Source organism: Schistocerca cancellata, chromosome 2, assembly GCF_023864275.1.
Source record: "Schistocerca cancellata isolate TAMUIC-IGC-003103 chromosome 2, iqSchCanc2.1, whole genome shotgun sequence".
NCBI classification, from domain to species: domain Eukaryota; kingdom Metazoa; phylum Arthropoda; class Insecta; order Orthoptera; family Acrididae; genus Schistocerca; species Schistocerca cancellata.
Window position 1 is genome coordinate 356,141,986 of NC_064627.1, and position 23,925 is coordinate 356,165,910.

General features: G+C 42.8%; 1 protein-coding gene across 1 annotated transcript in view; it reads left to right on the top strand.

The window, feature by feature from the left end:
• The window catches only part of LOC126154066 (uncharacterized), a 204,215-nt gene that overhangs the window by 119,232 nt on the left and 61,058 nt on the right, over positions 1-23,925 (top strand). Inside the window, exon 5 of the mRNA XM_049916112.1 lies at positions 9,536-10,023. Coding sequence (XP_049772069.1) covers positions 9,536-10,023 — 488 coding nt within the window. The remainder of the gene's footprint in view (positions 1-9,535; positions 10,024-23,925) is intronic.

Genomic DNA, 23,925 nt, shown 5'->3' on the forward strand with positions numbered 1-23,925 from the left:
CTTTATGAATTACGTCGAAGAGAACCATCTACTGACACACAGTCAACACAGATTTAGAAAAAATCGCTCTTGTGAAACACAACTATCTCTATACTTACACGAAGTTGAGTCCTATCGACAAGGGGTTTCAGACTGACTCCGTATTTCTAAATTTCTAAAAGGCCTTTGACGCCGTACCTCACAAGCGGATTGTAATAAAATTGCCTGTTTATGGCATATCGTCTCAGTTATGCGGCCGCATTCGTGATTTCCCGTCAGAGAGGTCGCAGTTCGTAGTAATTTAACGGAATCACCGAATGAAACACAAGTAATTTCTGGCGTTCCCCAAGGTAACGTTATAGGCCCTCTGCTATTCCCTATTTATATAAGGTGATCAGCTGCCTTATGTCGTTTGCAGATGACACTGTTGTTTATCGTTTAGTGAAGTCATCAGAAGATAAAAAAACTGCAAAAACATTTATAAAAGATATCTATATGGTGCGAAAATTGGCGATTGATCCTAAATATTGAGCAGTGTGACGTCATCCATATGAGTGCTAAAAGTGATCCCTTAAACCTCGGTTACAAAATAAATCAGTTAAATCTAAAGGCCCTAAATACGAAGAAGCAGAGCTCCTACGGAAAGATGGTGGTGTTCGTTTTTTCCGCTCGCTGTTTGAGGGTGGAATAATAAAGAATTAGTGTGAAGGTAGCTCGATTAACCCTCTGCCAGGCACTTGAGTGTTATTTGCTGAGTATCCATGTAGATGTAGATGAAATTCCTAGGAATTACAATCACGAACAACTTAAATTGGAAAGAACACAAAGAAGATGCAGTGGGGAAGGCGAACGAAAGATTGCGTTTTATTGGCAGAATAGAAGATGTCAGAGATCTATTAAAGAGATTACCTACACTACGATCGCCCGCTCTCTTTTGGAGTACTGCTGTACGGGATGGGAGCCTTACCAGATAAAATTAACGAAGTACATCGAGAAATTTTAAAGAAGGGCAGCACGTTTGTATTATCGAGAAATAGAGGCAGAGTGTCACGTTTATACGGGATTTGCGGTGGACACCATTAAACAAAGATTTTCTCCAGAATGAGATTTTCACTCTGCAGCGGAGTGTGCGCTGATATGAAAATTCCTGGCAGATTGAAACTGTGTGCCGGACCGAGACTCGAACTCGGGACCTGAGCTACCCAAGCACGACTCACGAACCCTTGTCACAGCTTCAGTTCTGCCAGTATCTCGTCTCCTACCTTCCATACTTTACAGAAGGTCTTCTGCTAACCTTGCAGAACTAGCACTCCTGGAAGAAAGGACACTGCGGAGACATGGCTTAGCAACAGCCTTGGGGATGTTTCCAGAATGAAGTTTGGAAGGTAGGAGACGAAATATTGGCAGAATTGAAGCTGTGACGACGGGTCGTGAGTCGTGCTTGGGTATCTCAGATGGTAGAGCAGTTGTCCGCGAAAGGCAAAGGTCCCGAGTTCGAGTTTCGGTCTGGCACACAGTTTTAATCTGCCAGGAAGTTTCAAAGATTTTCTCATTGTGACGGGATCTTCTCACGCAATTTCACTCACAACTTTCTCCTCCGAATACGAAAATATTTTGTTGATGCCGACCTACATAGGAAGTAGCAATCATCATAATAAAATACGAGGAAGCAGAGCTCGTACGGAAAGATAGTGGTGTTCGTTTTTTCCGCTTGCTGTTTGAGTGTGGAATAATAGAGAATTAGTGTGATGGTAGCTCGATTAACCCTCTGCCAGGCACTTGAGTGTTATTTGCTAAGTATCCATATAGATGTAGATGAAATGACATTCTGTGACAATCTATAGCAGGTGGCTCGAATCACGCTCCACAGTTTCTAAATATCACACGGCTGTGGTACATAATCTAACTCCCATCCAGAAATGTGCCACAGATTGTCTAGTCTGGAAAGCTCGGGTAACGATGTAGGATGCTTAACAGTGTTCATCACTTGCAGACCAGCTCTCGATTTGTCAAAATTGTGAAATAGCTGTCGTCTTATTAGAACCTAAGTCCCCGTAACAAGCCAAAGAACTGTAGGACAATATGGAAAGTTCCGGCGATACATAACTAATATCTGATAAGTGTACGTTTTTATCGAGTTTAAGGAATTATTAGCCTTAACTCTAGTTCCTTGCTGAAACTAAGAGTTTATGGCAAGTAATAGGACATGCCCACCTGCGTGGTCAATTCACCAAGCATAACTTTCGCAATCGCATTTGCTTCCGTTTCTCCCTGGGCGATAATCATTTTACCAAAGTACACCAAGATGATCCGCGTGCAGGTTTACATTACGAGTGGAACGCCCCCTGCGCCCGGAACGCTTGCTGTGGCTGGCAGAATGTAAACAGCATTGCTCAACTGCATTTTTGCCGATCTATTGGTGGGAATAGGTCGTCCGGTCTTGTTGATGACAAGACTTATCTCTCTCACATTCCTCCTCAGAAGTCTGGAAATAAATCAAGGACGTGCCTCACTTCGGTTCAAGTGGATGGTTATGGAGTCATCTGCTACAACTAGTGATTGGGTTGACAACAACAGTAGTTCAAATACGGCTTTTGAAGCTCTGTTTCATCTGAAGGTACGAATTCTAATAATACGTACAATATAATAGAAGAGGCGACTCTATTCCAGCAACAATATCTCCGAAAAGAGTCTACAAGTACGAGCTGACGACTGCAGTAGGAGAAATGCGTGTCCAAGAATGTTCACATGTCTCTAGGGGCGGTCCCAAATTCTCCGCAGCTGCACAAAATAGTAATAGTAAGTGATAGAGGTAATACTAATGTATCGTTCCAAAACAATTTTTCTGATGGAGAAAGGTAATATTAAATTGGTCGAACTCTAACACCAGCATTCGAATTTCCAAGAAAAATCATTATTGATCACAACAACTAATTCGGTTCCTAATGTGGAGGTTGGAAGCTGCCTCCCAGTCTAAAACTTTTTCCCAAATACTTCGGCAAAGTTTCAGTTTCACCATAAAGATGTGGAGGTGAACGTCTGTTCACTGGGTGCTGTTGGATGCCTAAACTTTAACACCAGGAAGTCGCTTATGGTGTAGATGTACAGGGTGTCGCACATAAAGTTGCCACCTCATTTATTTCCGATATGAAACAAAATATGAAAACTCAGCTTTTTTTCTACGGAAATAGAAACTGTAGGTACAATTAGTGATGGCAGACTTGGTTTAGTTGCTCTAAACTTCATATCTTGTGGAGTACTTGGACTTTAAATAATGAAAACGGCGCCTCAGTTTCATCTCTAACGCTGAAATGCCGGAATGCGGGTTGCCTACACTGTGCTGATGACTGCTGTAGGCAACTCCTGCTCTGCGTATTAGAGCGGGAGCTGTGGCGCCGTTGCCATCCTTTAAAGTCTACGTATTTCAGAAGGTATGAGGTTTAGAACAGTGAAAACAAGTCTGCCGTCACTCACTGTACATCTAGTTTTCGTTTCCGGAGAAAAAACATGCGTATGACACTTGAAAAAAAAAGTAACTTTGTGTTTAAACTGATGTTTGTTTACTGCGGATTCCTGACCATTGTGTGACTCATGACATAAGTGCATCTCTGGCCAATTGTATTTTTCCAATTTTGATTCTTTTCGGAAATATGTAAGGTGACAGACTTAGGTGGGACAGCCTGGTATCTGATGTTCCATTTTTATTTTTCCGGATAGCTGCATTTCTATATTTGTCAAAATAAATGCCAGAATCATGACAGCCCGCGGCAATAGAGACATCTTTGTTGGCATCTGCCTTACATGCAATAGCAAAAGGTCTAAATTTAATGAAATATCAAACTGAGATTCACTCTAAGAACTGTAATTCTTCGACGAATTCACATGTAAACGGTTTTTCGATCGAGTCTTGAGTATCGTCCCATAATTTGGGGCCTTATAGAGTATTTTAAGCAGACTAAGAAGATTCAGCTGGAACTGTTTACTTTATCGGTGGATAGTTTAAAATGGTTCAAATGGCTCTGAGCACTATGGGACTTAACTGCGGAGGTCATCAGTCGCCTGGAACTCAGAACTACTTAAACCTAACTAACCTAAGGACATCACACACATCCATGCACGAGGCAGGATTCGAACCTGCGACCGTAGCGGTCGCGCGGTTCCAAACTGTAGCGCCTAGAACCGCTCGGGCACCCCGGCCGGCGGTGGATAGTTTAGTTACAGCGAAAGTGTTGATGACGCCCAATCATCTCCAGTGACTGGTGCCACAAAAAGGTGTTGTGCATTAAGGACTACAACCATAGTATTTATTTAAATAAAAATAAATTTTTAATATGACAAGTTTTTATATCGGATAAAAAGTATAAAATAATTTCTCCTAGCCCCATACTAATTCCTAACTCCATACATAGAGTTCCGAAAATTTGTGACTGAATTTTTAACAGCTATAAAAAATATTTCTAAAATGCGTAACGGAAGACGTGGAGCGCATGAGATGGACAGGAGGTGAACACTTCAAGCATCAGTTAAGTGGCTCATATCGACGCTAATGACGTGTGTCTCTTTGAATCGGAAGAGATTCTCTCTGGTTTCCTGCTGCTATCTGAGTTGGTGAAGACTGCCAGTCTTGCTAGCGAGATGAAGGCAGAGCTCACCATCTGCAGCATCGTCGACAGGACCGATTGCGGACCTTTGATACAGAGCCGAGTGGAGGGTCTGAATCGGAGGCTTAGACAGTTCTGCGACTGTGTAGGCTGCAGATTCCTCGACTTGCGCCGTAGGGTGGTGGGGTTTCGGGTTCCGCTAAATAGGCCAGGTGTCCACTAGATACAGGAGGCGGCTACAGGGGTAGCATAGGCTGTGTGGCGTGGACTGGGCGGTTTATTAGGTTAGACAGTCTCGGGAAAGATCAAAAAGGGCTCCAGTCTCAAAGAGTACAGGGCAAAGAAACGACGAGAATCGACCAAGCAACACTCGCTATTGTAGTTGTAAATTGTCGTAGCTGTGTTGGAAAAGTACCAGAGCTTGATGCCTTCCTAAGAGAGAGTCTCCATTCCTTCCAAGCTAATTATGTAAGTGTAGACCAGGTATGGCTCAAATTCTAAGGTACAGTATCGACAGAAATAGAGAGATTCATACCACATAAGTTAATAAGAGACGGGAGTGATCCACCATGGTACACAAAACACGTCAGAACACGGTTGCAGAAGCAACGAAAAAAGCATGTCAAATTCAGAAGAATGCAAAATCCCCTAGACTGGCTAAGTTTCACCGGAGCTCGAAATTTAGTGCGGACGTCAATGCGAGATGCTTTTAATAGTTTCCACAATGAAACATTCTCTCAAAATATGGTAGAAAACCCAAAGAGATTCTGGTCATATGTAAAGTACACCAGTGGCAAGAAAACAGTCAACACCGTCACTGCGCGATAGCGATGGAGTTGTTGCCGATGGTGGCGTAGCGGGGTTACTAAATACAGTTTTCCGTAAATCCTTCACGAAAGAAGACGAAGTAAATATTCCAGAATTCGAAACTAGAACAGCTGTTAGTATGAGTGACATAAAAGTAAATATCTTAGGTGTTGAGAAACAAATCACTTAAGAAAGGCAAGTCTTCCGGTCCAGATGGTGTACCAATCAGGTTCCTTTCAGAGTATGTAGACACAATAGCGCCTTTCTTAGCAATCATATACAACCACTCACTTGACGAAAGATCTGTTCCTAAGGACTGGAAAGCAGCACATGTCACACCAATATTCAAGAAAGGAAATAGGAGTAACTGATTGAATTACAGACCCATATCACTGACCTCAGTTTGCAGTAGGATTTTGGAGCATATACTGTACTCGAACATTATGAATCACCTTGAAGAAAATGACTTATTGATACATAACTAACACGGATTCAGAAAATATCGTTCATGTACAACACAGCTAGCCCTTTACTCCCATGAAGTAATTAGTGCTGTCGACAAGGGATCTCAGATCGATTCCATACTCCTAGATTTTCAGAAGGCTTTTGATACCGTTCCTCACAAGCGACTATTAATCAAATTGCGTACGTATGGAGTATCGTCTCAGCTGTGGGACTGGATTCGTGATTTCCTCTCAGAGAGGTCACAGTTCGTAGTGATAGACGATAAATCATCGAGTAGAACAGAAGTGATATCTGGCGTTCCGCAAGGTAGTGTCATAGGCCCTCTGCTGTTTCTGATTTACATAAATGATATAGGTGATAATCTGAGCAGCACCCTTTGATTGTTTGCAGATGACGCTGTAATTTACCGTCTAGTATAATCATCAGACGATCAATTCAAATTACAAAATGATCTAGAGAGAATTTCTGTAGGGTGCGAAAAGTGGCAATTGGCACTAAACAAAGAAAAGTGCGAGGTCATCCATATGGGTACTAAAAGAAATCCGAATAAATTTTGGGTATACGATAAGTCGCACATATCTAAGGGCTCTCAGTTCGAATAAATACCTAGGTATTACAATTATCAGCAACTTAAATTGGAAAGATCTCGTAGATAATATTGTGGGGAAGGCGAAACAAAGACTGTGCTTTGTTGGCAGAACACTTAGAAGATGCGACAAACCCACTAAATAGACAGCCAACATTACACTTGTCCGTCCTCTGCTGGAATATTGCTGCGCGGTATGGGATCCTTACAACGTAGGATTGGCGAAGGACATCGAAAAATTGCAAAGAAGGGCAGCTCGTTTCGTGTTATCGCGCAATAGGAGTGAGAGTGTCACTGATATGATACGTGAGTTGGGGTAGCAGTCACTGAAACAAAGGCGGTTTTCTTTGTGTCGAGATCTATTTGCGAAATTTCAATCACCAACTTTCTCTTCCGAATGCGAAAATATTTTGTTGACACCCACCTACGTAGGGAGAAATGATCATCATAATAAAATAAGAGAAATCAGAGCTCGAACGGAAAGATTTAGGTGTTCCTTTTCCCCACGTGCCATTCAACAGTGGAATGGTAGAGAAGTAGTATGAAAATGGTTCGATGAACCCTCTATCAGGCACTTAAGTGTGAACCGTAGAGTAACCATGTAGATGTAGATTACAACTGCGATGTGTGGGCCGGCCGGAGTGGCCGTGCGGTTCTAGGCGCTACTGTCTGGAGCCGAGCGACCGCTACGTTCGCAGCTTCGAATCCTGCCTCTGGCATGGATGTGGTTAGTTAGGTTTAATTAGTTCTGAGTTCTAGGAGACTGATGACCTCAGAAGTTAAGTCGCATAGTGCTCAGAGCTATTTGAACCATTTTTTGCGATGTGTGGCAAATTTCAGGTTTATTCCAATTTCTCTGCACCTACTCCACCTACGCTCAATGGAGCACGTTATCATGATTTCATACGGGATACTCTACCTGTGCTGCTAGAACATGTGCCTTTACAAGTACGACACAACATGTGGTTCATGCTCGATGGTGCTCCTGCACATTCCAGTCGAAGTGTTCGTACGCTTCTCAACAACAGATTCGGTGACCGATGGATTGGTAGAGGCGGACCAATTCCATGGCCTCCACGCTCTCGTGACCTCAACATTCTTGTTTTTCATTTATGGGGGCATTTGAAAGCTCTTGTCTACGCAAGCCCGGTACCAAATGTAGAGACTCTTCGTGCTCGTATTGTGGACGGCTGTGATACAATACGCCATTCTCCAGGGCTGCATCAGTGCATCAGGGATTCCATGCGACGGAGGGTGGATGCGTGTATCCTCGCTAACGGAGGACATTTTGAACATTTCCTGTAAAAAAGTGTTTGAAATCACGCTGGTACGTTCTGTTGCCGTGTGTTTCCATTCCATGATTAATGTGAATTGAAGAGAAGTAATAAAATGAGCTCTAACATGGAAAGTAAGCGTTTCCGGACACATGTCCACATAACATATTTTCTTTCTTTTTGTGTGAGGAATGTTTCCTGAAAGTTTGGCCGTACCTTTTTGTAACACCCTGTATATACCAAGTAATGTTGTGTGCAAAGTGTTGACTGCTAGTGTTGGTTGACCATTCCTCCCCCGCCGGTGCTTGGGTCTCTCAGTGGCCAACCCCTGTCCTGCTCTGCCCGCGGGCTCCCACCTGCCGGCGAACGATCACTCGAAGTGGAACTTTAAATGCGAACATTTTTAGGTTAGGATTTACCGTGACTGTTACTGACATTAAATGAAACAACAAGTTCACTGTTACCAGTCACCGTTTTATTTATTTCCACGACGCGTTTCGAAGGTTTAAACTTCCATCATCGGGTGGATTTACATTAGTAAGTATTACATTTGTGTATGTGTTGTGTTACGATTTTTGGAGGAACTTGTGGCACTGCCTAGTGGAGAAACAAGACACTATTTTAAAATATGGTTTAGGATTACTTTTGACAAAAAATGAAACTGATATGTAATGGTAAACAGTAAGTAAGTAAACGAGAGTACCTTCAGTGGTCACAGGTTCCTTTTGCTGTCGTAACACATCACACGTATACTGCCACATTTGTAAACAAATATGGCGTCTGGAATCAGCTGGGTGCAAGGTTCGTATAGCAGAAGAGAAGACATGATCGCAAAGTGCAAAGAATATACACTGTAACAACATTATTGCAGAATAATTGTTTTAAGCATTTGGCGGTGTTTGTTTTGAGGTGTCAAATATATGTGTGTGTACTTCAGGTGGTATGTAAATCCAATTCTGACAAGTTAAAACAGCTAAACATTCGTACTCGTTTATACAATCATGTGAAATGTTAAAAGGGCTTAAACTTCGTACTTGTTGATAACAATTAGGTGAAATGTTACAGACTTTAATTACAATGATCATATTGGCTACAGCAGTAAAATCATACATACATTACACTCTTTGATTGGGATTAATAAACAGATGTGAGGTGAGGGGCTGGAGGCAGAAGGAGAGGTAGAGAGAGGGAAAAAAGTGTGTGTGTGTGTGTGTGTGTGTGTGTGTGTGTGAGTGAAAGAGAGAGAGGGAGAGGGAAGAGTGATTATATGAGAGCAAACATTTACATGGCAAGGGGTCTTAAGATTGCATGTTGCATAATTAGCTGCCTAAAGGTTGGGGTAATACATTGGTCAGTGCTATAAAATATGCAGATAGATATGCATTTGTGCCAGTATACGAACCTTGCACCCAGCTGATTCCAGACGCCATATTTGTTTACAAATGTGGCAGTATACGTGTGATGTGTTACGACAGCAAAAGGAACCTGTGACCACTGAAGGTACTCTCGTTTACTTACTTACTGTTTACCATTAGATATCAGTTTAATTTTTTGTCAAAAGTAATCCTAAACCGCATTGTGAAATAGTGTCTTGTTTCTCCACTAGACAGTGCCACAAGTTCCTCCAAAAATCGTAACAGAACACACACACAAATGTAATACTTACTAATGTAAATCCACCTGATGATGGAGGTTTAAACCTTCGAAACGCGTCGTGGAAATAAATAAAACGGTGACTGGTAACAGTGAACTTGTTATTTCATTTAACGAAGTGGAACTGCTTGGAGCGACAATGCTGAAGTGTGCCGCGTGTTGCCTGGCAGGGGTGCACCGTTTTCTGCCCCGGCGTGCGCGAGGTGTGGCTGCTGGACGACGTGCAGGAGGTGGTGCGGCGCGCCGAGGAGGCGGGGCTGCACGTGCCGCTGTACTACCCCGTGGTGCGCCGCGACGACGTGCTGCGGCTGTACGAGTCGGGCGTGCTGGCGGCGGGCACGCACTTCATGGCGAGCGCGGGCGCGCTGGGCTGCCGCGACCGCGTCAAGCTGCGCCTGCCCGCGGCGCGCGCCCAGTTCCGCATGCCGTACGAGATGTCGCCGCAGCGGCCGTGGGTCGTGGTGCAGGACCTGCCCGGCGAGCACTTCCTCACCTGCACCACGGTGCGCGACGCCGTCGTGCTCGCCAACGTCACGTGCCGCGTGCTCGACTCGGGCGAGCTGGTGCCCGTCGACCACCGCGCCGTCGACCAGTGGCTCACCGCCTTCTTCAGCAGGCTGCGCGTCCTCAGGCAGTTCTCCGGACACGTCTCCTTCAGGTGAGTCATCTTCCAAAATGAATTCTAAAACTTCCTGCTAGCTTAAAACTGTGTGCCGCTATCGACAGGGGATCTCAGGTTGATTCCGTATTTCTGGATTCCGGAAAGCTTTTGACAGCGTTCCTCACAAGCGACTTCTAATCGAGCTGCGGGCCTATGGGGTATCCTCTCAGTTGTGCGACTGGATTCGTGATTTCCTGTCAGGAAGGTCGCAGTTCGTAGTACTAGACGGCAAACGAGTAAAACTGAAGTGATATCCGGTGTTCCCCAAGGAAGCGTCCTGGGACCTCTGCTGTTCCTGATCTATATACGAGGGCTATCCACAAAGTACATTACGTTTTGGAATTAAAAATAAATAAAATATTGGAATTTTTTTTATTATATACAGATGAAAGCCATACTTAAATACTACTTTTCTACATAGTTGCCACTTAAATTAAGGCACTTATCGTAGCGATGGACGAGCTTGGAAATTCATACGTAGTAAAATTCGGCCGCCTGCGCCTTCAACCACGTGGTCAATCAGTAACCCGGGAGAAATACGATTTTTGTGGATTTCCTGGAAAGAGGCGCTACAATAAACTCTTAAAGGTATTGCCAAACTCTGCACAACCTCAGAAAAGCAATACAAAACAAGCGCAGGGGAAAGTTGGGCTCAAAGATCTTGCTGATTCACGACAACGCCCGGGCCCACACGGCAAATGCCACTCGGAAGTTCTCGAATCTTTTAAGTGGGAGTTGTTTCCTCATCCGCCGTACAGTCCCGACCTGGCACCGAGGACTTCCACTTATTCCCAACAATGAAGAAGTGGTTGGCTATGCAGCGTTTTGATGACGACGCACAGCTTCAAGAAGAGGTAACCACGTGGTTGAAGGCGCAGGCGGCCGAATTTTGCGACGAAGGAATTTCCTAGCTCGTCCATCGCTACGATAAGTGCCTTAATTTAAATGGCAACTATGTAGAAAAGTAGTATTGAAGTGTGGCTTTCATCTGTATATAATAAAAAATTTGTCCAATACTTTATTTATTTTTAATTCCAAAACGTAATGTACTTGTGAATAGCCCTCGTAAATGACCTGGGTGACAATCTGAGCAGTTCTCTTAGGTTGTTCGCAGATGATGTGTAATTTACCGTCTAGTAAGGTCATCCGAAGAACAGTATCAGTTGCAAAGCGATTTAGAAAAGATTGCTGTATGGTGTGGAAGGTGGCAGTTGACGCTAAATAACGAAAAGTGTGAGGTGATCCACATGAGTTCCAAAAGAAATCCGTTGGAATTCGATTACTCGATAAATAGTACAATACTCAAGGCTGTCAATTAAACCAAGTACCTGGGTGTTAAAATTACGAACAACTTCACTTGGAAAGACCACATAGATAATATTGTGGGGAAGGCGAGCCAAAGGTTGCGTTTCATTGGTAGGACACTTAGAAGATGCAACAAGTCCACTAAAGAGACAGCTTACACTACACTCGTTCGTCCTCTGTTAGAATATTGCTGTGCCATGTGGGATCCTTACCAGGTGGGATTGACGGAGGACATCGAAAGGGTGCAAAAAAGGGCAGCTCGTTTTGTATTATCACGTAATAGGGGAGAGAGTGTGGCAGATATGATACGCGAGTTGGGATGGAAGTCATTAAAGCAAATACGTTTTTCGTCGCGGCGAGATCTATTTACGAAATTTCAGTCGCCAACTTTCTCTTCCGAATGCTAAAATATTTTGTTGAGCCCAACCTACATAGGTAGGAATGATCATAAAACTAAAATAAGAGAAATCAGAGCTCGAACAGAAAGGTTTAGGTGTTCGTTTTTCCCGCGCGCTCTTCGAGAGTGGAATGGTAGAGAGATAGTATGATTGTGGTTCGATGAACCCTCTGCCAAGCACTTAAATGTGAAATGCAGAGTAGTCATGTAGATGTAGATGTAGATGTAGGACTTCGTCTCTCTCGGGCAGAGGCTCTACTGACTGAACTATCCAGGCATTGACGGTAGTAAAGTTGTGAAGGGTGGGTCCAGAATCGTGTCTGGATAGCTCAATCAGTAAAGTATTTTCCCGTGAAAGGCAGAGGTTCATACTTCCAGTAACAGACTAATACACCATTTTACACCTGTCTAATGTCATTCAGTGCAGACGCACGAGAGCAGTTCCGATCTGAATTATTGAGATTGCGAATCGTGACTAGATTGTTTTCCAGTTTAGAAGTATTTGTTGTGTGACGGGATTCACGGCTTAAGAAACTGATTTTATGAACTGAGACAGGAACAGATAGACTCATTTAACCGCGCACTACGGGTTAATTTAAGTCTAATAACGGAATTAGTGAACATTGGACTTGACTTTAAATTAGTTGGACCTTATGGAGAAGTGAACATTCTATGAAAGAATACACGCAATTAGTCTTGAGTAGGACCCAAGTACACGACATCATGAAGATAAAACAATTTCGCAATCTTAATCATTCAGATCAGAACTGTTCTCGTACGTCTGCACTGGATGAATTCTAGCAAACCAGATGGCAGTTATAAGAGTCGAGGGGCATGAAAGGGAACCAGTGGTTGGGAAGGGAGTGAGACACGGTTTTAGCCTCTCCCCGATGTTATTCAATCTGTATACTGAGCAAGCAGCAAAGGAAACGAAAGAAAAATTTGGAGTAGGTATTAAAGCCCATGGAGAAGAAATAAAAACTTTGAGGTTCGCCGATGACATTGTAATTCTGTCAGAGACAGCAGAGGACTTGGAAGAGCAGTTGAACAGATAGGAGGATATAAGATGAACATCAACAAAAGCACAACGAGAATAATGGAATGTAGTCAAATTAAGTCGGGTGATGCTGAGGGAATTAGATTAGGAAATGAGACACTTAAAGTAGTAAAGGAGTTTTGCTATTTGGTGAGCAAAATAACTGATGATGGTCGAAATAGAGAGGATATAAAATGTAGACTGGCAATGGCAAGGAAAGCGTTTCTGAAGAAAAGACATTTGTTAACATCGAGTATAGATTTAAGTGTCAGGAAGTCGTTTCTGAAAGTATTTGTATGGAGTGTAGCCATGTGTGGAAGCGAAACGTGGACGATAAATAGTTTACACAAGGAGAGAATAGAAGCTTTCGAAATGTGGTGCTACAGAAGAATACTTAAGATTAGATGGGTAGATCACATAACTAATGATGAAGGATTGAATATAATTGGGGAGAAGAGGAGTTTGTGGTACAACTTGACAAAAAGAAGGGACCGGTTGGTAGGACATGTTCTGAGGCATCAAGGGATCACAAATTTAGCGTTGGAGGGCAGCATGGAGGGTAAAAATCGTAGAGGGAGACCAAGAGATGAATACGACTAATCTCTGAAGTAGTGCTAGAGGGGAATTGGCACCGTCAATCCTCCTGGGCTGTCGATAAATCCGTACGAGTACGAGGCGGTGGAGATCTCTTCTGAACAGCACATTGCAAGGTATCCCCGATAATCTCAATAATGTTCATGTCTGAGGAGCTTGGTGGCCAGCGGAAGCGTTTAAACTCAGAAGAGTGTTCCTGGAGCCACTCTGTAGCAATTTTGGATGTGTGGGGTGTTGCATTGTCCTGCTGGAATTGCCCAAGCCCGTCTGAATGCAGAATGGACATGAATGGATGCAGGTGATCAGACAGAACGCTTACGTACGTGTCACTTGTCAGAGTCGTATCTAGATGTATCAGCGGTCCCATATTACTCCAACTGCACAAGCCCCACACCATTACAGAATCTCCCCCAGCTTGAACATTCCCCTGCTGACATGCAGGGTCCATGCATTCATGGTGCTGTCTCCAAACCCGTACGAGTCCATCCGCTCGATACAATTTGAAACAAGACTCGTCTGACTAGGCAACATGCTTCTAGTCATCGACAGTCCATTGTCGGTGTTGACTGACCCAGGCAAGGCGTAAAGCTTTGTGTTGTGCAGTCATGAAGGGTACACGAGTGGGTCTTTGTCTCCGAAAGCTCATATCGATGATTCCAGAAAGAGATTTTCACTCTGCAGCGGAGTGTGCGCTGATATGAAACTTCCTGGCAGATTAAAACTGTGTGCCGGACCAAGACTCGAACTCGGGACCTTTGCCTTTCGCGGGCAAGTGCTCTACCAAAGGACGACTAACGCCCCGTCCTCTGCCAGTACCTTGTCTCCTACCTTCCAAACTTTACAGAAGCTCTCCTGCGAACCTAGCAGAACTAGCACTCCTGAAAGGAAGGATATTGCGGAGACATGGCTTAGTCGCAGCCAGGGGATGTTTCCAGAATGATATTTTCACTCTGCAGCGGAGTGTGCGCTGATATGAAACTTCCTGGCAGATTAAAACTGTGTGCTGGACTCGAGTCTTGGTCCGGCACACAGTTTTAATCTGCCAGGAAGTTTCAAATCTATGATGTTTCGTTGAATGGTTCGCACGCTGACACTTGTTGATGGCGCAGCATTGAAATCTGCAGCGAGTTGCAGAAGGATTGCACTTCTGTCACGTTGAACGATTCTTTTCAGTCGTCGTTGGTCCCGTTCTTGCGGGATCTTTCTCCGCCTGCAGCGATGTCGGAGATTTGATGTTTCACCGGATTCCTGATATTCACGGCACACTTGTGAAATGGTCGTACGGGAAAATCACCACTTCAGCGCTGCCTCAGCGATGCTGTGTCCCACCGTTCGTGCGCCTACTATAACACCACGTTCAAACTCACTTAAATCTTGATAACCTGCCATTGTAGCAGCAGTAATCGACAACTGCGCCAGACACCTGCTGTCTTATAAAGGCGTTCCGGACCGTAGCGCTGTCTTCTGCATGTTTACATATCTCTGTATTTGAATGCGCATGGAGAAACCAATTTCTTTGGCGCTTCGTTGTATAAAGTTCTACAGTACATCTTGTTTGTTTCTAAAGTATTCACGTGTTAGCAAAAACGCCCAACACTACTCATCTGCTCCAACCTGTTGCTTTTTAACTAAGTCAACAGACAAAGTTCAGTGATGCTCTTATAAAAGCAGTCTGATCGCTTTGGAGCGCTATATACAGATGGTAAAGAACTGGTACCTGGTGGTCATGTGATCTTCCACCGGTAACTGCAATCATGGCAGTGAATAGTTGTGTATCTTCCAGTAGGCTATACGGAAACAGTGCAGTAACGTGTGTCCACGTAGAGACCTGGCAGAATGGCAGAAAGAAGAGTTTCCACGACCACACCACGGTTGAAGTTACCCGATTCGTTAGTGTCTCAGAGCGGACTGCCAGCGTGTCTATAAGGAATGGTGTGCCACTCGAGACCATGTAACCTGGTATAAGAACAGTGGGCATAGAAAGATCTTAATCGTCACGGACCACCGACCATAAACCCCTTTGTTCGCGGAGGCACATATAGCTGCATGCGTTCAGTGAGCCAAACAACATAGAAACTGAACAGTGGCTGAACAATGGGTGTGTAATGTGGACCGACAACTGGTGATTTTGCTCTTTTGAAAGGATGCAAGGCGACCAGTGTAACAGCCCAATGAGGCGATTGTGGAGGGTATAATTCACGTCCGAGGTGTTTCTGTGACTTTTTCTTGCGTTGCTTATGACTTGAATCCTCTCATTCTTGTCAACGTGTATAACAACCAGGATGTTCACAGCAACATTCTGAATGATCAAATTACTGAGTATGGCAGTTTCCAGCTGGACCGCTTGTCTGTATATACGAATATGAGTGCTTGACAATGTGTCTGTAGCCCCAAAGAGTAAAAGAAAAAAGTAAATAAATTAAATAAAAATAAGGTGTAGCCGTGGAAATATTTTAAAACTACAAAATTTTGATCAGGTAATGAACCTGCGCTTAGCTCATACTCGATTAGCAGACTGCCATAAAATGAAAGAGTATGTTTCCTCTAACACATCTGTAGTTACCCTTTTTGATGGTAACTGTAACTATAACTGAATTTTTGTATAGCTTACGGGTGTCTCTTGGAGTCTACTTCGCAACTCCACACTCTACTTTTGAAATGTTCAAGGTAAAACTACCCACACGGAAGAGATTGGACCTCTGGAAAGGAGTACCTTCAGCTACCAATCTGGATCCCAAGTGGAGGTTGTGACATCACAGCTGGCGTTGAGTTTGACGTGCCACTAGCTGGTAGTATTTCACAAGTGTGTGGAACCCTAAGTAGGACTCTCACATATCTGCGTAGATTTGTGAATGATTTGGGCCCATGTTGCACCGGCCTAAACATCACTTGTGAAATTCCCGTTCATGTGACTGGTCTGAGAGCACGTAGACATTACTTTTTCGTATTATCCATAGGTATTTTTGGATAAGTATGTTTACTCTCCAAATGGAAGATTGAAATTTTCTACCCGTCAGTACAGATGAATTATCGAATTACATCGATCCTCGTAGCTAACACCCAAGTATATGTCGAAAACCTCCGATTAGGTACCATGCACTGCAGATATTCACATTGCAACCGGTGAAAATAATCCTTGAATTCTGGATCCTTAACAGCTCAAGCTGACGAAATGCACTGATGAGCCAAAAATAACCACTTTTGAAAAGTAAAACAGTAGTTATTCTCCATGGCATGGGCTCGACAAGTTCTTGGTAGGTTTCTGGAGGTATAAGGCACCAGATGTCTGCTCGCTGCTCACGGAATTCCCAGTAGCATACGAGATGTGTTCCATTGGGTTCAGAACAGGTGAAATCGATGGGGAAGACTTAAACGTAAATTCACTATCATGTTCTTCAAATCGTAGCATAATTCTGCACTTCTGAAATGGACAGTTATCCTGCTGGAAGATGGCTTCACGACCGAGGAAGATATCAAACATAAAGGGATGCAAGAGTCCGATATAAGTCCACTTGCACCACACCTGTAATGATGCCTTCAGTAACTTCCACAGGTCCCAAGGAAGCTGAAGTTAATACTGCCCAGTTGCAGTGCATGTTTCGAGCAGTCGTTCTTCCGGATCACGGCATAACAGAACACGACCATCGATCTTGTGTAACGAGGAATGCGATTTATCCGATCGAGCTATACATTTCGAATAGTCCATTGTCCAGTCTTGATGATCCTGTACCCACTGCACTCGTAATTGCCGATGTTGTTGGTCAACGTGGAAGTACGCAGAGTTCGTCTTCTGCAGTGCCCCATGTCCAACGACGTGTGCTGAACAATGTATTCCGAAACACTTGTGCCTGGATCAGCATTGTACTCTGTTGTCAGATCTACCACAGATTGCCGACTACTCTGCGTTACAGAGTGTGCAAGCCTCAGACTGCCACGTTCTCTGATGAGGCGTGGACGTCAAAACACCTTTCCCTACTTGTGGTCATCGTCCTTCAAGCACCATCCATAGACGTTAACGACAGTAGCACGCGAATAGCTAACCAGTTCCGTTGTTTCCGAGATGCTCGTTCCGAGGTAATAATTTGCTCTTTGTCGAAGTCGCTTATGTCAGTGGATTTCTGCCTTTGATGTCCGTATGGTCGCTAGAGAGATTCTGTGCTTACCGTGTTACGTGATCGCAAGGCCTCAAGTCGGCATTCAGTCTCGCGGTTGGCATATTTTGGCTCCTTCGTGCAGATATAAGTAATTTAGAGTTGTGCTTTCACTACTATATGCTTAATGCCCAAACGGAAGTGTTACCGAAATACTCTCAGAACATTATTAAGCGTTATCTGTGAAAGACACCATTCTATTATCATCCATTACCAAATCACGCCGTTGCCCGTAGCCGCAGCAAATACTTGAGCATTCACTCACAATGTGTATAATCCATGTAAATACTCTACTCGAGGGCATCAGCACTCGCATCGGGATTATGAAGAAGCAAATCCAGACATTTCCTACGTAATCTATAATTGAAGCTCCACAGCTTTATTAAAATTGCTAAATATTAGAGAAACTAATTAAACACAGTGACAGTTTGCTCTGACGACTCCTTTTCAAAACACTCTTCTCTGTTCGCCTCCTGGACACGAAAATTTCGCTAAATAAACTTCTGGGGCTTGATGACATCTTTCAGAAGAGTGGATATTGAAGACGGAATTAAACCAATAACTAGGGATTAAGTTTCTTTAAATAAAATATCAAAGGCCCTACTTTATTCTAGATTTCGTATATGGCCTCGCCTTCTCAGTTGGCATCATACTATACAAAGCTTGCTCTATTCAATGAAATCTTCCAATAGCTTTCTCAGTCTGATATCAGCTCCCATTCATTTACTCTCGCGAGGAACACCAGTATTATTCCATTCTACAGGGAATTTTCCTCTAATCTAATCAGTACGCGCACTTCATCGACATCTACACCACTACTCAGCAATTCGCACTTCAGTGTTTGGTACATTCAGGCAATTTGTCCACCGTTTCACTGTAGAATAGTAAGTGAGCGAAATGAACAGCTAAATCTTTTCGTGGAACATCCGATGTCTAACATTTTATTTCGCTGGTCATTTCTCGCTGTTTACACGGGAGCCAACAAAACAGTTGGTGATTGACATTTTGTGAAAAGATCTCGCCGCAACGAAAATCGCCTTTGTTTTAATGATTGTTACTCCAACTTGCGTATCATATCCGTCACACTCTCACCCCTGTTAAGCGATTTAGAAAACGAGTTGCCCTTCTCTTCCCTTACCTATCTGGTAAGGACCTTGTACCGTGCAGTAATATAGACCAATATTTTCAGTGGATTTGTTGCATCTTCTAAGTGTTTTGCCGATACAACGCAGTCTTCGAGTCACCTTCCCCTCATAATTTTCTTTGTGATTGTTCCAATTTAAGTTATTCGTAATAGTATTCAATAGGTATTTAGTTGAATCCACAAGTTTTAAATTTGTGTGATTTATCGTGTAACCGAAATTTAACGATATTTATTTATTCTTTTAATTGTTTAAGGTTACTTCTCACTTTTCGCACAACACAGCTCTTACGTCTAAACCTTTTTGCAATTTGTTCTGATCTTCTGACGACTTTACGAGACGGTAAATAACTTCGTCATTGCAAACAATCTTCCCAGATTGTCTTCTAAACTGTTTATGTGGATTAGAAACAGCAGAGGGCTGTATCAACTCCTCGAGGAACGCCATATACTTCTGTTCCTATCGATGACTTCCTGTCATTTATTACGAACTGTGGCCCTTCTAACAGAAAATCACGAATCCAGTCGCACAACAGCGACGATATTCCATACATACACACAATTTGATTAGAAGTGTCTTGTGAGGAACTACGTCAGAAGCTTTCTAGGAAAGTATAACCAACTCTATATCCCTTGTAGAAAGCATCAATTAATTAATATCAATATATTCGACATTTGTTTTTGTTGAATTTGTATGTTCTTTGAGTTTAAGCCGGATTCTGTCAACGCTTACATAAAGTGAAAGGAATGGAGACTGTCTCGTAAGAATTCAACAAGAGAATTTTATCTTTTTGTAAATACATATGTTTGAGGCCTATTTCTGGTGGATTTGGATGTTACTGTATTAAGTCAATGACCTAATTTCTTTCTCCGTCAGATGCTCTCTATTTGTTCGGATTGTTTGTCGTTAAGAAGTCCACTATGTTATCGCAACCAATTACAGTTCATTGAGACACCTGAAATTCTAGCATTGCATTTTACTCTCTCTCACATCAACATCGCTTTGTTACAATACTCACCCTGCGCCAACCAGGCCGGCATCAAAATTCTTCATGTATCCTAAGCTATTTTACTGCCCTTATGCCACCGATTCATTCAATGACGAAAATTTCCACACGACTGTCCTTTGTCGACATTCAGCAGGAATAGGTGTTGCATATCTCCCGCCATCTGTGGTACCAGGTTTTCCAAGACCAGCACAGTTTAGAAAGATGGTAAACCGTGACCTCATCGAAGGAACCTCCCAGAATTCGTCTGACCAAGACGCAAAATACTTTCCTCTATTTTTACGTCATAATCCGAGAAGCTGCAATAATATAGAACATCAACCAAACTGGAATGCCTAGAAGATTAAGGCAATGATGTCATTCGAATGGTCTCAGGAAAAAACGTCATTATCATGAATATACGTCAAGTTTTTGTATTACTGGAACAACAGTTAATTAGTGCAGCGCAGATATGATTCATATGCAGCAGGCAGACTGATAGAGGATTGCCCCAAAGGTCGCAGGATCGTAAAGGTCGTGGCGTGCAACACATTCTTTTTCACACGCGCCTTATAACTACTAGCTCAGCAAAAAACCGAAATGTTCGGTTTTCTCTTTGTTCTTGTATCAGTATATCTGCACACTTCAAACGGATGTGGGCTCAAGTGTCAAGGTCATAGCACTGTAACCTTGTTTAACATAGTAAAAATTAAAAGAAAATGACGGCAAACCATTTTTACCTACATTCTTAATTTAAAAGAGTAAAAAAAGTGTCATCACCATTAGACGTGCATCGTTTGATGCTGCACTATTTTCAACGAAGAACTCTGTTATACGAGGTACGGAAAGGTGTGATAATAGGATTCTTTTTTATGAATTATCAGTTTCTTCCTGGTTTGATGCGGCCGCCCATGAGTTTCCCTTTTGTACCAACCTCGTCATATCAAAAGAGTACTTGCACTCTTCGTCGTCAATAATATGATTTATATTTTGTATTCCAGTCTCTGTATTCACCTGCAGATTTTACCCTCTACAGCTCGCTCTAGTACCACGGAAGTTACTAAGGCCGAACTTTGATACTAATAGACTACTCTTGGCCGAGAATTCGACTTTTGTCTGTGCTGTGCTTATTACGTCGTCCTTGCTTCGTCCGTCATGTGTTATTTTGTTTTCAACGTAGCACAGCTCCTTCACTTCGTTTACTACATGGTCACCAATTTTGATGTTAAGTTTATCGCTATTTTTAATTCTGCTACTCCTCATTATTTTCTTCCTCCTTCGGCTTACACTCAGTGCATATTCCGTACTCGTTGTACTGTTAATTCTGGTCAGCAGGTACTGTAATTCTTCTTCGTTGTCACTAAGGATAACAACCGTCATCATCCAATTCTATCACTGATATCCTTCCACCCTGAATTTGAATACTACTGTTAAGCCTTTCTTTTTTATTTCCGTCTTTGCATCTATGACGGCCCTAGACAACTTAGTACATCCCAGTTCTTTCTCTATTGATTTTCTTAAACTTCAGTCTTCCCTTCATCTAATAAATTGCGATCTGAGTCTATACCTGTTCCCTGGGTACGCCCACAATCCGATATCAGATTTCGGAATTTCTGTCTGGCCACGATGTAATTAAGTTGGAATGATTTCGTCTCGCCGGCATTTACCAGACACGCTTATCTTTGTGATTTTTGAACGGTGTATTCGCTGTTACTAGCTGAAATTTATTGCAGAACTAATTCTCCTCTTTCGTTCCTGCTATTAAGCCCCTAGTTTCCCGTACCTCGTTCTTCTGTTCCTTACCTTACTATCGCGTAACAGTTATTAGAGTGTGGTCTCCCTTTACTCGTTCAGTATCCTCATATACTTACCCTACCTCTTCATCTTCTGCTTATGACGTCAGCATGTATACCTCAGCTATTGTTGGCGTAGTTTTGGGTTGGGTTGGGTTGGGTTGTTTTGGGGAAGGAGACCAGACAGCGAGGTCATCGGTCTCATTGGATTAGGGAAGGACGGGGATGGAAGTCGGCAGTGCTCTTTCAAAGGAACCAATACGGCATTTGCCTGGAGCGATTTAGGGAAATCACGGAAAACCTAAATCAGGGTGGCCGGACGCGGGATTGAACCGTCGTCCTCCCGAATGCGAGTCCAGTGTCTAACCACGTCGCCACTTCGCTCGGTGGGCGTAGTTTTGCTGTCGATTCTGATGAGAACAGCCCTATCACTGACCCGTTCACAGAAATTCACTCTCTGCCGTACCTTCCTATTCATAACGCTACTGCTGTTGATTTTACCCTACATTCGTCTAACCAGAAATCATTATCTTATTTCCATTTCACTTCACTGATCACTTACCCCCGCAATATCTAAATGGAGTCTTTGCATTTACCATTTAGATTTTCTAGCTTCACCGTCTCGTTTAAATTTCTGACATTCCATGCTCCGATTCTGTTACCCTTTCATTGGTTATTTAATCTTTTTCTCACGGTTGCCTCCCACGTGGCAGACCCCTCGCGGATATCTGAGTAGGGGAGTAATCCAGAATTTTTTTACCGATGGAGAGATCATCGTGATACTTTTTCACTTACGGGCCATGTGCCCTATGGTTGTGTCTTTAATGCAGTGATTTCCATTGGATTCTACAACATTATGCCGACGGTCATTGTTGATTCGTCCATCTTTTGGAGGCAATTTCTCACCCCAAGGGCAAGAGGGTACCATGAAACTCTTTTTGCTCTTCGATTTCTTTGAGCAGGCCTTTGGCAGAACGAGGTTGACTTCTTATACAGTAAGTCTTCGGCTGCCATTGTTGATGACTTTTATTCAAAAATTATCCAGTGACTGGGTTCGAATCCGGGACCAAGGCTGTTTTGACTGCAAGTCAAAGACGCTACGACTAAACGACTATTATACACGGTTTGTGTTAAGTGTGCTAGTTACTATTCCACTGTTGTGAAAATAAACTGTGTTAAATTGGATTGCACGTCGAGAATCGCTCTGGTACATTCGCTTTTCGGCACATCGACACTAAGTAATGAAGCATGTTATCAAATAAGCCAGAAGACTTTACACAAAAATGGAGGACGGACATTATTTAATTGTGAAATGGCTCACATGATGCGTCACTTGAAAGTGCCCGCTTTTCATTTTCATTTTTATTTACCTTATTTTCGGTATTGGGCTTCATTTTACAGATCGAAAAGCAATTTGTAATTTAAATCGCCACAGATGTATAGATATCACATGTAGAAATATTTGGGGACGGAATCGAAATTCACTCAGATCACTCGATATTGGAATGGACACTGAAACTGATGGGACCTCTGTTCTGTTCTACATCCACCACGCGGAGGAATGGGCCCTAGCCTTCAGCAGTTAGTCAAAGTTTGCTGAAACAACTAAGCATACCACGTAAATGGAAAAAAATGAAAGTCATTCCAATCCATAAGGAAAATATCGATCTGTCACTCAAGAGTTGTAGAATTTCTTGAAGAATGAATAACTCTTCTGTAGGAACCAAAATGATTTAGACATGCAATGCTCATATGGAACCTAGCTTGCTCTGCTCTTCTATGATATCAAGAAAGTAGTGAAAGTGGAGGGTTGATGCCACAAAACAGCAAAAGGAAAATTATAATTTACGATTCGACGTCTTGTCGAGAATGAGGTCACCAGGAACGGTTCACAAACTTTGATAGAGGAAGGATGGGGAAGGAATCCAGCCATGTTTTCTTCAAAGTAACATTCCAACATTAGCCTTATTCTGTTTTAGGAAATTATATAGAAAATCTAAGTTAGTATTTCCAGAGAGAGATTTTAATATCTCTCAGCCTCAGTGCGAGTCCATTGTGCTTATTTTATTTTATTTCTAAACGTGACTGCAGTGTTCGAGAAGACACTGCTATAAATGAAATTCTGTAATGAGAAAGATGAAATAACAGTTATTATACATATAAAGCAGGAGTATGTATAAAACGGAATATGTTATAACATCAACGTTGAAGTACACGCAGTGTTGATAGGTTATGAAAATGTTACGATACAGTTTTAATTGAGCTCACGAATAACCACGTGTAAACAACTTAGTAATATCACTTATTCTCAACTAAATGGAAGGGTCAATCACTTACCCCTCGATTTAGATTTTTCGAATTATTTTTTGAGGAAACCCTATCTGTACACGGATTTGACTGTAGGTTTATTTAGCATAAAGAATTTCGTTTGTAATTCACCTTCCACTAATGCGCTGTCGTCTATTCTATTTTGGGTGCGAAATTCTTCTAACGAAG